The 15,329-nt window shown below is 34.6% G+C and overlaps 1 protein-coding gene across 5 annotated transcripts in view; it reads left to right on the forward strand.

Moving 5' to 3' along the window:
* Positions 1-15,329, forward strand: part of MACROD2 (MACRO domain containing 2) — a 2,051,742-nt gene that overhangs the window by 458,336 nt on the left and 1,578,077 nt on the right. For all 5 annotated transcript variants that reach the window (XM_021077529.1, XM_021077532.1, XM_021077531.1 and 2 more), the window contains exon 4: positions 2,831-2,860. In XM_021077529.1, the coding sequence (XP_020933188.1) occupies positions 2,831-2,860 (30 nt within the window). The remainder of the gene's footprint in view (positions 1-2,830; positions 2,861-15,329) is intronic.

A 15,329-nucleotide genomic window follows, 5' to 3' on the forward strand; every position in this document is an offset into this window, starting at 1 on the left:
GCTCTTTCCACACACTAGCATAAACAAAAAACTTTTATATGTCAATAATGAAGTTGGAATAAACATGCCAGTTATCTCAGTATTAAAAAACATGTATTGAGAGCTTATTAAATGCAGGCCAAAATATTAAATTCAGGCCTTATCTTGAGGGGTTTTCTATCTAATTGAGATATACCTAAGTAAAAATTAAATGGCTGTTAATTTTAGACACACAAAATCATTTTCACTTTTGTAAAATGGAAGAAATAACATTAATCCACCTGACCAATAACTGTTGAGAATTAGGTATATAGGGTGCTTTGTGAAGATAAATTAATATTAGAAATTATAATAAAGGTTTATTTTATTTGCCTACATTTATGCCACTTTTACTGAAGAAAATTGCCTTGATATTTTTCCTAATAAACATTTTACCTTTAATTGTTAGGAACAGAAATTGATAAAATACACTTAAATTTGATGGGTTCTTTAGGAAAATCATTATCAGGATTATAGTTATTAGAATTGCTTTGAATATATTTAAGCAGCTTAGATTAAGATTCTGTTGCATGAATGGTAATGCATATGAAATGATCTTAAAAGTGATTGTGCCCTATGTAGATGTCACAGTTGTATAAAATAGTTCTATGTGGATGCTAAAATATGACCAGATATGCTCATCTAGACATGAGCACGTACCTGACATTAACTGACTTGATCGTTCTTCTGGACTGGAATTCCAGTTCCTACACCAACTCCCACTCATCCACCCACATCTATTGGACAAATGCCTGGTTAAACAGATGGGGTTTGGGCTGTGCTCTCAAAACAGGCAGCCTCCACCTTTATTGAGCAAAACATGGAGTGAAAATAGGTTATACCGTGTTACTGTGATTCTGGGCATATTGCTTTGAGTGTAAAACCACTATTCATTATTGTCGTTGTTTGTTGTTGGAAATAAGTTTTCCTTTATGAATAAACGTGCACATTGGAGGACAGTGGATGGAGTTCTAGGGATCTGGAAAACCTATAGATAGAAGTAGTTGTCCATCAAATATAAAAATAAAAATCATCAGGAATGTGAATGCCAGGCAGCTTTATTAATGCATGTAGCTAAGGTTTTTAAGAAAATGTTTGGATTAGCCAAGAGACAGGGAATTTCTGCCATCCCCTAAGAGGTATGGAACTTAAACAGAATTTGTGACAACCTTTCCTTATGCCCCCTTGGCAAGTTACCACTTCGTCTGTTACAAAGTTTGATTTGTGGCAGGACTTTTAAGTCCTGGTTACAATTTATGTAAATACTATATATTTTCACTGTGATGTAAGAAGAATTTGGAGGACCTGAGGTGGCAGGGTGGCAAATGACTTTATAACATCAGAAGTGAGTTTTCTTTATGGGCTTTTTTTTTTTTTTTTTTTTTTTGTCATCTTTTCTAGGGCCGCACCCGCGGCATATGGAGGTTCCCAGGCTAGGGGTCGAATCGGAGCTGTAGCTGCCAGCCTATGCCAGAGCCACAGCAACGCAGGATCTGAGCCTTGTGTATGACCTACACCACAGCTCACAGCAACGCCAGATCCTTACCCACTGAGCAAGGCCAGGGATCAAACCTGTAACCTCATGGTTCCTAGTTGGATTCGTTAACCACTGAGCCACGACGGGAACTCCTCTTTATGGTTGATTAATGGCATTGCTACACAGTCGATATTTGTGATAATAGCACTGGGTAGGGGGTGAGGGAGGAGGCCAGAGCCGCAATTAAATGGCCCTGTACCAGAAGATCATATGAAACAAGATTTAATGCTCAAATATTGACTTATTGAGAAACCTTCCATGCATTTTCATGATGTTTTCTTTAGTGTTTTAACAATTGGCAAACCATCACAGATGATAACAGGCATTTATAATGCTCCATTATTTACTGATAGAATCACTAACACTGATATTTGCTTTTCTTAGTTATGGTAGTTTGTGGAATGTGTACAACACACTAAAATTTAAGTTAAATATTCCTAATTCTTTTTCTTAAAAGATTTCTTTATTCTTTTGATAGCTCAGTTTTCTTCACAAACAAAAGTACCCTGGGTGCCACATACTTTATGTTGCTACAGGGCTTCTATTTTCTGGCTTTTGCAGGGACTAGATAATCAAAGGCATTAAGTTTGCTTAATACTTTAGCAGAAAACTGCAATGAAACTTTCTGAAAAGTTGATCTCTTGAAAAAAAAAACCTAATTGGAATTTTCTTATATTTTTCTTCTTATTCAGCTTCTGTAATTATGTGTGCTAGATTAATGGATAAATGGATAAGAAATGACACATCATTGTTTTATAAAAATGTCTAAAATTTATTTCTTCCCCTCAAAAAAAATTAATGCAAAGAGGAATAAATCTGTCACTATTTAAGAGTTAGTTCTTATTGCAAAGTGTCTTGAGATAGCTTTATTTGATGGTGTTTAATTTAATTAAAATTATCATTATACTTTCTTGTTACATTGTCCTTTGAAATCATTGAAATTGCCTAAATAACATTGCCCTAACTCTGTTTGATAAAATGGAGAAACCAGAAGATTAATTTAGATTCAGAATGGAAATAAAAGGATCACGATATATACTTTATTTTATTAGAAGGAAGCACATTATAAAAATAGTCATTTGAAGAGGAAAGGGAGGTAAAATAGTCAAATATTTGAATTTTTGTCTTTATATGAAAGTATATTGTGATATATATATGCTCTATATACTTATAGATATGAATGAGATGTGATAATTACTGGCATTTTCTTGAACTTCTCTGGCATATATTTTTATATATTATTTAATGTCTTTTGTTTTGTTTTCTTTTCAACAGCAAATGCCAGTCTTCTTGGAGGAGGAGGTGGTAAGTCCTAAACATTATTTTACTTAAAATATATTTTACTATACCAACCATAAAATGTTTAGTAATTCTCTGATACTTTAAAGAAAATCAATTTTGCAGTAGTCATCAACCATGAAAATTATAATCTTCCAGAAAATTAAAATAGAAAGACCCTGGGTGTTCCTAAATTTTATTTTTGACTGACTTCAAAATATGTGGAATACTGTTGTTCTCATCAAGCTTTGTATTTAGACCTTTGGTATAAAGCTATAGCAGCTGTAAGCTATTGAGATGAACACATATATATGAATCCTAAAACAATACATCTGGAGACTTGTGGGTTTTGTCTTTTTTTCATCATAATGACTTAAAAATTATGACTTTGTAGTCTGAGAGCTTAATATATCAGCAACTTACTGTGAAAAATAAGAAAGAAATTAGTATTGGCACTTTGCTTTTTCTTTCCTTCTTTTTTAGAGGAGAAATAAAAAGAGATCAAAGTGAGATGAGTAAGAAAGAGAGTCCTGTACTGGGAGATTTTTTTTGAAACTAAAATCTTGGAACTATTTATTGTTTTTATTTCTAGGTTGAAAGAGGAAAGCTTTTCTAGCCTCAGCCCATATTGCATATTAAGGGAGGAAAAATGTATACAATAGAATAGGGTCCTTTTCTTTTAGGACTCAGATGGACATAATAAGTTTGTTTTCTCTCTTACTCTTTCTCTCTCCCTCTTTCTGTTGCTTCCTCTTTTCATGTACATGTTGGAGTAGATATGATTATATAAAACTTTAGCTTTTCAAAAAAACAAGTTACTGCTTGTTAACTTGATCCCCCCAACTTTAACAAATGTAATCCGTTATAAATCATCATCAGGATGTTTCGGTATAAATTTTATTTGAAAATTAAAACTTTAACCATTGTTCCTATGTAAGAATCAATAGGTTTCTTAAGGTAAAATGTTGTGGAGTTTCCTGTGGCTCAGCAGGGTAAGGATCCAGCGTTGTCACTTCTGTGGCTCTGGGTACAGCTGTGGCATGGGTTTGATCCCTGGCCCAGGAACATATGTGTACTGTGGGCAGAGCTAAACAAACAAACCAACACAAATAACAGAATGTTGGAAATAGAAATGATAGAAAATAGTTTAAACTAGAAAGTGCTCTTCATATTATCATATGCCAATCAATGCACATTCTATAGCAGAGTATTTTCTTCCTCTCCAAATTACCTTAGAAAATATAAAGACATAGGATTCTCTCTCTCTCTCTCTTTCTCTCTCTCTCTCTTTGGGTATGCTTTGAGAATCAGAAGGGAGGTTTTTCCTTATGAGTTTACTGGATTCCGAAGTAGATTTTTATCTTTGGGTTTCTTATAATATGTGAGAAACATTAAAACAAGTCATTCATAGTGCTGATTTTCTTGCATGACATATTAGTACTTTAACAAATTTGACTAATACTGTTAAATAAGATTTTAAAAAGTAAAATTGAGTCTACATATACAAAGTCATCAAGTTAAAACAACGAATTAGCTAAACAATTAATTGTTCTTGGTTATTGGGGGAAAAAAGCTGAATTTTTTGACTAATTCTATAAGTTAAAATCACTTTACCTGCCCCTAACAGAAAAACTCAAAATAGTAATGGCATAAAGGAGATAGAAATATATTTCTGTTCCCTGTAAAAGTAGCCTAGATATGGATTAGAGTGGCGTGTGGTAATCCCATGCTGTCTTCAAGGACTCAAGCTCTTGCTTTTTTGCTCTTTCTTTCTACTGCCCAGAACTCAGGGTCCATGATGGCTTTAGGACTCTAGCCATCGTAAATATGGGGATCAGAAGGAGAAGGAATGGCAAAAAATAAAAAATATGCATCCTAAGAGATGAGCCACTTTTCTTCAAGCAGCTTTACCTAAAGTCCCACATTATCTTTGAACTTGATCAGATGTTCGTTCACGGATAATATAGTTTTATTCCAAGAAGCAATGTGCTCATCAAAGAAAATGTTCCATTTTCTAAGGAAGAAGGGGAGGGTGGATATTTCAGCAGGCAGTGAGTAGTCCCTGCTCTGTGGGAAGGCCAGCTGCAGTTCAGGTACTCTTGTCAAACTGCTTTGTTTCAATATGTCTATCTGTGGTTGGTGTGTATCGAATGAACTCTAGTGCATTGGCCTGTATTTCCTTGTGGTTCTTGCAACCTGAGTGGAAAGATACATTGTGAATTTTTAGCAATGGTAAAACATTCAGGAATAGGCAAACTCAGTTTTCTGTTTACCTGAAGTATGTACTTGACTGTCCTCTAGATGGTTGATTTTGCTAAATGCAGTTATTTGCCATAATTTTTAATTTCTGAATTCTAAAATTAGCAACTCAGCATCATTATAAGTATAAATTACAAGTATTTAAGATAGCTGTAATTTCTTTCATTAAAGTAGGTCATTGACAGGTTTAAATTTATTTATGCACTTCTGGAGATGTCAAGATTGCTCTAAAATATATGTCTGATATTTGGAAAGCTACATTTAAAAATCAAATTTAAGGAATATTTTTAGCCTTCTCTGAACTGATATTTGGCCTTCTGATTCTATAACAGAATATATTAATCCTGTCAGTAGTATTTTTAAATAACAGGTAATAATCATCAATAAGGAATACTTGAATTGATTTAATCTGCTTGGATTTGGTCAATGATTCCTTTTATTTACTTGGGTTAATATCCCTTTAAAAGCCTCTGAAGAGAATAATTCCTCAATTGACTATATAATTTTATCAATAAAATTTGACACCACAGAAAAAATAATAATGGTGTCTTAAGGTACCATTTTTTTAAGGTTCTCAGGAGGGCTTTCTCCTAATTCTGTACAAGTTGTACTTGAAATTTAGACAAAATCAATCTATACAAAATTGGATTATTCATGATCTTAGCATTCTGCTGTTCTTTTTGAGTGCTTATATCAAGATAAGATCTTCTAAAAGGAGATTTTAAAAATGGTCACAATCATCCTCTAAGTTCTGATTTTAAAGTAAGAGAATTATTCCACGTAGGTGTGGATTTTCATCTTTTTGACCAGAGGTCACTCTTTTCAGGAACTTAGAGGCACTGGCATTGTTGTAAACATAGGCAGGGTCCCAACACTTAGTCATTTCACTTGAAATACTTGGTAAAGTGGATCATCTCTGTATATATCTCCTAGATAAGTTAAGGGCAAATGAATATACTAATATTTAAGTAAGAATTGTCTGGATTCTGCTTTTCAGGAAGCCTTTGTGTTACTCATGTAGGTATAAGGTCAAGAAACCTTAGATGTTCTATTAATTTTTTACAAGCTTTCCATCACTGCTCCCAGGACTACCCTGCATAGCTATAGAGCACACTGATACATAAAACAAATTTTATGTTCTCATTCCATCCATTTCTTAATCAGGGTAGGCTGTATTATGCTGTGGTGACACCTAAAGATCTTAGTGACTTCAAAGAATAAAGCTAATTTCTTGCTCATGTTGTAGTGTGACTAGGATTGGTGGCTGTCCTACTCAGATTGTCCTTCATGAGTGATACAGAACCTCAGCTTGCTTCCCAATCTTGTAGTTACACTCTGTGATCCATGGCTACAGTCACAGAATAGGAAGAACGAACTGGTGGATCTTGTAGAATGTAGGTACAAAGCAGTTTGTGAATGGCTTACATCATGTCTGCTCCTGTCTCACTGGCTAGAATTCAGGCAAGTGACCCTCAACCAAACTACAAGGAAGCCTGGGAAGAAAGGAGTCTTCTAGAGTTCCCAGGAAGAGGAAATGGGGTGGTAACGACACAGTGCTATCTGCCACAATACTTAAATGAGATCAGTGTTTTATTACTATTATTATTATTTTAATGGTTGAGAGAAATGTGACGTGGAGATTTGCTGCTATCTTCAAGATTATACAGCTTCTGAAATACAAAAGTTTCCATGAGAAGACTGGGTTCTTGAGTCCCACTCAGGACTTGTGCCTTTGCTCCTCTGTGATTTTTAATACATTTTTGCTCTTCAGAATCACCTTTTCCTTGCACAAGTAGTGTTCATACCAGGAAAAAATGAAGGAAAGCCAGGGAAATATGCAGCTACAGTATGGATGATACTTTCCTTGGCTTATGTTCACAAGTTCTAAACTCAGTTGATAATTTGAAAGTACATAAAATAGCATATCTTAATGTTACCTCTGGATTGCTGTTCAGATTCATATCCCATTTTTGTGTATTTGATATTTAGTCTTAGAGCACATTGCATTTTAAATACATGTTTACTTATATGCAGTAAGCATGGTTTACATGTCCAAAGTCTTATGATGTTGTATTTTTGGAATACATAATAATAAAAAAAAAACTTTGCAGCCAGTCTTAAATTGTGTCAAGAAGCAGAATTAGAAAGAAAAAGAAGAATTAAAGACTACTTCCTTGATTCCCTTCAGATCATTCTGTAACAGACCAGAACAAAATATACCATCTCTTACTTTAGATAATGCATGTCCTTTCCTTTGTCACACTAACTCACCAAAGACCAGAACCAGGTGACAGAATCCAAACAGGGCATGGTTTATAGGATTTGCTTCCCCTTTAAGTCTGTCCAAGCTCCTGAGTGTTGAAGTCTGAGGCTAATGTTAGGCATTTGAAATGACATTGTTGTTGACAGAGTAGCAATTTAAAGTTGGCTTTTTATACACATAAATTTGTAGGGCTTCTTTCTAAATTATATACATATATACATACATACATAACATGTATTTGTATCAATGCTATAATTTTAGACCTTATCCTTTTGGCAGGTTAATTTTAAAAACTCTCCATATAAGCAACTACCACTAAATAAACACTCAGCCCCAGACGGAATCCATTGGAAACCACTTTTCTAGAATGAAAACACTGCGTATATTATGCCCTTCTCCACTGCCAAAGGCTTCTTGCTCTCCTTGTGCCCCTCAAAGGAGTCCAGAAGTTTAACAAGGTAAAGTGCCAAATGCATTTCAAAAGCAGTGAAATTGTAAAACCATTTGGTGTCATCAAATAGGTACTATCAGTGTATCTCTACTTATCCATCACCCATTTCTACATACAAACACACATGTGAAAACATGTTCATTCATTCAACACTAATTTAGTAACTATTGTGTGTAAGTATTTATTATTTATTTGGCAGTAAGCACACAGCCTTTTCCCCATGATCAATCATGGCTCCTGTTTGGCTAAAGTATCTGAGTCATTATAATTCCCCCGGCTCTTTCAGGTGTTCCAAGGGTTTTCCTTGCATGGATCTTTTGCATTAAAATGATACCTTAATATCAATAGAATGAGCATCAGGTATAAGATTCCTTTTTTAAAAAGCAGAACAGGGAGTTCCCATTGTGGCTCAGTGGTAATAAGCCTGACTAGTATCCGTGAGGATGGAGGTTCGATCCCTGGCCTCGCTCGTGGGTTAAGGATCTGGCATTGCCTTGTGCTGTGGTGTAGGTCGCAGACACAGCTCAGATCCCACATTGCTGTGGCTTTGGTTTAGGGCATCAGCTTCAGCTCCAATTTGACCCCTAGCCTGGGAGTTTCCATATGCCACAGGTGCTGCCCTAAAAAGAAAAAAGAAAGAAAGAAAAAAAAAAAAGAAGCAGAGCAGATATCCTGAAAATTAATTACTTCTTTCACAACAAATCTGAGTTTCTACCAACATTTCCTAACATGAAAAGCAGCATATTTAAAGGGCTTTTTGAGTGTGTTTAAGTGAAAATGCTTTCCTAAATTACTTCTTAAACATTCCCAAGCAGAGTGGAGTGCCCCTTACCCTTCCTTTGCATACAGAAAGGGTCCCCCAAAATGATTCCATGTTTCATTCTTGTTAGAGTTTGAGATCTAGCTGGGCCTTAGGCCTGCTGGGAGGAATATGGGATAGTGATCTGCAGTGAGGGACCAAATCCAGTTAAAACAGGTAAGGGGGGTGAGTGGTTAAAGCGTGTCTGGGAGTGAGGTAGCCATCTGGCCTCTGCTCAGCAGGTGGAGGAGCCCTAGCCAGGGGCCTAGGGAGTAGCAACACAGTGAAACTCAGGAGCCCTGGCCTTGTGGGAACTCACTCTCAGGAGTATAGCTTCTGGAACGAATGCAGTGCTGAACTATGGAAAATTAGGCTTCAGTTCTCACTGCCTCAGTGGGATTGATCCTGAGCACTGCAGGTGCTTAAGCCTGCTAAGGGAGAGCAGGAGGCCCAGATGTGAGGAAGGAGGGGGCAGAGGTGGGTGATTGCAGGGACCAGAAGCCAGGCCAGGTCTGAGAACATTCAGTTACGTACTGAACCAGCCTCCCTTTGTCCTCCTCTCCTCCCTTCTTCCCTTCCTTCTTTCTCCCTTCATTCTCCCCTCCTTCCCTGTTCCTTTTACTTTTTCTCTTTTATGGCAATAGCATCTATTGATTACCTGTTGTGCACTAGTCTTGATGTTGATGTAGGAAAGATTCTTATAACCAAATGCATCTGAAGTATAAATATTTATTTACCTGTTACTATCATAAGAACTAGAAGGCTTCTTAATACAGGAAAAAATGAATCAGAAAAGAGGAAGTCAATATGTTGGAATGATCAAGGAAGGCTTCCTGTAAGAGGTGACACTGGAAGAGTCTTGGAGAATACATATCATTTTCCAGGAGAGGAAGGAAATGACTCACTCATTTGGATTTTTCACTATTTGATATAGATACATCTTTTGGATATTTTGCTCTGCTTCAGTGGTCCTCCTCACTGCTCTGTAGTCATTTTATCCAGACCTTGGTTGAACAGTTCCCTCTGACCATTCAGGCATGCCACTTAAAATGGAGTGAACACTTTTAGAACTGGAGAAAGGAACTCTGGTCCTAGGGTTGCTCTGTCTCAGTAATCCTGGGCAAAGTCTGGTGGTCACAACCAACACAACTCCCCCATTCCCCGCCTTGCCTTCTCTTCTGATGACCCTGCATCTCAGTCTAGGGATGAACTCTGAAGCTGCCCACACTAGTTGGATTTCTAGTACATGTTTTCCTCATTCCATATGAGCTTGTCTAGTTATGTTCTTAGGAGTTTGACCCAGAGCTGGTTGCCCTAATCTTGACTGCCATTTGTCATTAAGCCTTTCAAATGCATCCTGATGGAGAAAGGAGAGAGTATAAAATCCTATTCATGTGTCTGCTTGAACTTTCCTTTGTAATGGCTATTCCAAGGACATGGCTCATTTATTCCAGCTCTAACTTTGGTCACCATGCTCTCTATTCTAAATCTAATTTTTATTTTTACTTTCTATTTTTTGCCTTTTAGGGCTGAACCCATGGTATATGGATGTTCCCAGGCTAGAGGTTGAATCAGAGCTGTAGCTGCTCATCTACACCATCTGAGCCACGTCTGTGACCTACACCACAGCTCACAGCAAAGCCAGATACTTAACCCACTGAGTGAGACCAGGGATGGAACCTGCATCCTCATGGATGCTAGTCAAGATCATTAACTGCTGAGCCACAAAGGGAACTCCCCAAAGCTGATTTTTGAACTATTCATCATATTAGGTGCACACCTACTTCTCTTTCTGAGTGAAACTGTCCCATCTAAAAAGCCTGTCAAAGGGACAGTCCTGTGTAGATTAAATGCCCCTTCTCATTCTGACCAGGCTGATTGAATCCAAGCTGTAAGGATTCAGTCCCCAGTTAGGGCATAACCTTCTTGAAAAAAAAAAAAAAGTCTTTCTTACTCATTTTTATAGCCTTGGAAGCTTGTAGTAGGTATTTAATTTTAATTTTGAGATTTTACTCTTTCATCCCAAATTCTTAACATGTTTAGATATTTCAGTTTTGACCAATTTTCTCTAGAAAAATAATATCTTTAGGTGACCTCTAAATGAAAAGACAAAACTTTTTAAAATACTTACAACAGGCAACTTGAGGATCATATGCATATGTTTATAGTAATTATTTTAAGCATTTTATTACCTTTTATTTCTAAAAAGTTTATGCAGCCAGGATATCATCATTTTCTTTAAATACTGTGATTATGTCTTTTGAATTATGGGGGATAAAAAGAGTACTGTTTATTTGTATAGATGTGGAAATGAAATGCAGAAAATTTGCATTACATGGAAAGACAGAAAGGCTATTGTCTTTCTTGTTTTGTCATACTGCAGGTATTTAACTGGTTATATCTTTCAATCAGACATATTATTGTCATTATGGATTTTTCTTCTTCAAACCTGTTGGCAAAACTTTAAGGTGCTAATGTTCCAGTTAATCAGATTTAACATTCATTGAGAAATAGAATCAAGGGAATACCTTAGGAAAAGTTTTTACATGGTTGGCTTAGCTATTGAACTACTTCATGTTTGAAAAGCAATGGACAATAGAATTATGGGCAGTGATATCTTAATATGTTACTTGATTTAGGTTTTTCTTTGAAAATAATGAATTGATTTTGTAATACAATCATAATTTAAAATATTAAGACATAAAAATGGTAGGTTACTTAGAACCAGCAGTGTAGGCATTGACGCTATAACCTCTATTTTATGTTTCATTACAATAAATAATCCCTTTTCAGGTTCATAATTTTGTGAAGTATTAAAGCTAATTGGTTCTTTTTTCTCTCACATATGCTTCATTTCATTAGCTTGTGGGCGTTCCATAAAGCTTTTGTGTGATCAGTGCGTTCAACCTTTAGTAGAAAAGTAAATCCATTACTCTTAAGTTTTCATGGCTAAAGGTCAGTTTATCTTAATATTTAGCTTACACTTAAGTTACAATGATATATCTTTGTTGACTATGTCTTCATACAACTCAATAAAGGATTTTATATGTTCGTTGCCTATTACTAGTATAAACCATTGAGACTTAGACATTTTTGAATAAAATAGTGATATCATTGCAAAACAGATAACATGGGAAGGAATTTTTCACACATGTGTTATTGGGGGAGAGAGACCCAACTAGACTGAGGGAAGGACTTTAGATTCTAAAGATGTGGTAGACTGAGAAAATCAGAAAACCTCGTGGCAACAAATTCATGTAATTTATGGATACAATATAATAAAAATTAATTGAAGTATATTAGCCAGCTTGCAAGAAAGAAAACATATCTTTGGTGCCATAAATAAAGGAGTACTGGAAAACAAAGTGAGCCAAAACTATAATATAAACTATATACTTTGTCTTATAGTATATAGTATATACTTTGTCTTATATACTTTGTCTTACATACTTGTATACTTATATACTTGTATACTTGTCTTATATACTTTGTCTTATATATGGTGATGGGGCATTGGCTACCAGGGGCTATGGGGATAGTTCTCTTTTGGGGATTAGAAATAGGACTGCATAAAGTAGGAGATTAAAGCTTAGGTCCATACCTAAAGCCAAGTTCCTCAAATTGTTACACTCTCAATGGAAGAGTGGACTTCAAAAAAATTCTCCACTGGCTCAAGAAAACTACCAGGAAGACTTCTCTAAAAATTTGATATCTTGATCATGAAACTTCTTTTTGTTTTGTTCTACCTATGTGTCCAATGGCTAATACTAGAGGTAAATTCACAATTACTCTGAAGTTAAGTGCCCAACACTCAGGTCGCAGGGCTTTTTCACAGAAAAAAAGGCTCTGCCAAAATGATATCATTTTCAGAAATTTACAAAAGACATGAGGAACTTTATAGTGAATAAGGCTGATAAATGCTACTTCATCCAGGTAATGGTAAAGTCACAACTATCAGTGATAAATCATGTTGATAGGCTGTACCTTGGTATGATGTATTGAAAATGCAACATTAACCCTGTTATTTTCTTATCAAAATGTCTATCTCCAATCCAATCATCAGTAAGATAGCAGACAAATTTTCATGGGGGCATTCAACAAAATACTCGATCAGTATGTCTTGAAACTATCATTCAAAAATGAGAAAATCTGAGAAATTCTCACAACTAAGAGGACCTAAGGACACATGTCAACTCATTGTAATGTATCCTGGGTGATATCTTGGAACAGAAGATATTAAGTAAAATGAAGGAAATATGATAAACTATGGACCTTATTTAACAGTAATATGTTAATGTTGGTTCATTGGTCATTGATTTTAACAAATATACCACACTCATTTATTATGTCAATAATAGGGAAAACTGGTTTGTGAAATACATGGAAACTCTCTGTTCAATTCTTTCAGTTTCTGCATAAATCTAGAACTCTTTTAAAAGATAATCTATTCTTTTTGAAAAAGGAAACAGTCCAAAATGCACAATAAATATTAAAGAGTCACAATGGACATCAGGATTAGACTCTCAAGAACTTAAGGCAGCTAGATAGAATCCTAAAAGAGAATAAAAAATACCAGTGAATAAGTTTAATAGAATTAAATATACAAAAATGAGAATATAAACTCTAAAAAAAGTGATAAAGTAACATGGTCAAGAAAAGCAGATGTTAAAAAGAAACAATTGCAATGTATACATGTAAGGATAACCTGACCCCCTTGCTGTACAGTGGGAAAATAAAAAAAAAAAAAAAAAAAAAGAAACAAGTAGAGATCCTAGGAGTGAAAAACTTGGACTTTGAAAGTAAAAACTCTAATAATAGATTTTATAACATCATATTAGACAAAACTGAAGAGAGAATTAGTGACTTGGAGGAGAGTATTATAGGAATTACTAGAATGCATAACAGAGATAAAAATAGATGGTAAATATGAAAGGGAGGATAGAGACAAGGCAGGTAGAGGGAGAACACCCAATATGTATACAACAGGAGTTCCAGCAAGTAAAGGATCGGAAAAAAGGCTGTATTTGAAGAGGAGATAGTTAATAATTTTTTTAAATTGACAAATAAATAAATCGTCCTATAGAATGTACATTATTGATTTCTAGTGAGGAAAAATTAAATCACGAAATGAATGTATTATAGTGAAGCTATGGAACAGAAAATAAAAAGATATAAAATCATCAGGAAGAAATAATTTCCTACAAAGAAACAAATATTAGACAGATAAATTATAAGCAACAATAGATACTAAAATGCAATGAAGTAATATTTGAGGGAAATTAATGTCAACCTGGAATTCTTTATCTACAAAACTGTCATTAAATACTGAGCCAAAATAAAGACATTATCAGAGACACACTGAAAAATAATAATCATAGATCCTTGCTGAAAGACCTGCCAAAATGTAAACATGAGTAAAAAACAATTTGAACCTGTCTCATACCTCCTCAAAAAAATATTGATGGTCTGTTCTGTTATTGTTTTTTAAGTTGTTAGATAGAAAATTTTAATCATGTACACATGTATATAAAAGTTATAATAAATCTAGTTCTCTCATCATGCAACTTTATTATTCAACTGACATCCAATCTTGTTTCATTCTATACCTCCATCTACTCGAACATCTAGATAAATTTTAAAGCAAATCCAGAATCATATCATTTTATCTGTAAATATTTTCACATGTACATCTCAAAGGTAGAAGGTGCATTTTTCTCTATTTAACATCATAAAACTATCATTTTTAAACCTAAAATATTTCCTTAGTATCATAAAATGTTCAGTCAAGGTTCATACTATTCCCATCAATTTATGATTTTATTTTATATTATGTTTGCTTGAATTGGGATGCATATGCAACCAACTGCTTGGTTGGTATCTTTTATGTCTCTTTTAATGTATGGATTCCTTCTCAATATCTTATCTAAATATATATCTCTAAAAGTTTTGATTTGGGAGGATAGCATTTTAAAATGTAGTTGAATATTATTTTACATTACTTTTGTATTTTTGTTTCATAGTTAACTTTTGGCAAAAATATAACATTTAAGTAATTCTGTCAAAAAATGTTTGGGTACATAAGTCATTCTCCAAGACAGGAAAAATGATTACAAAATTTTTTAAATGACTAAAAAAACAATAGAGTTCCTCTTTTCAAAAATAGAAATACCTTGGTAAAAATTCTGGATTTTTATGAATTCTCCCACTGTGTTTGACTAGCTAAATGGGACCTAAATGCTTAGAAGCATAGATTCATATCTAAAAACAAATAATTTAGAATTAGGAAGTACTTTACACAGCTGCTAGGATATGTCTATATATCTACCTAATTATATAGAAGATATAATATCATGCTTATTTAGCTTATCTACTTGTGTTAAAGGTAAAATCTGTTCAAAACTATACAAAAAAAACTTTAATATATCCATGTTTTAAATATCCATCCCTCATCCCCAAGGAGACTGAATGTGATCTGTAAGTGCACAGTAGGAAAGAAAAGTCTAAGCAAAATACTGCAGGTCAAGTCTCTTGTGTTCTGGGATCACTGGATTATCTCTCCTATATTCCTTCAGTTCTGGGGGAGAATGGTTTTCTTTACTATATCTGTTGTGGCTCCACAGTAATACGAGGTGGGGCAATTTCTTTGAAAGCCACTTTAATATAATGTTTCTGACTTTGGTACTATTAAGAATCCTTTTCCATTCTTTGGAGCTGCCTTCATTTA

This window comes from Sus scrofa, chromosome 17, assembly GCF_000003025.6.
Source record: "Sus scrofa isolate TJ Tabasco breed Duroc chromosome 17, Sscrofa11.1, whole genome shotgun sequence".
NCBI lineage: Eukaryota > Metazoa > Chordata > Mammalia > Artiodactyla > Suidae > Sus > Sus scrofa.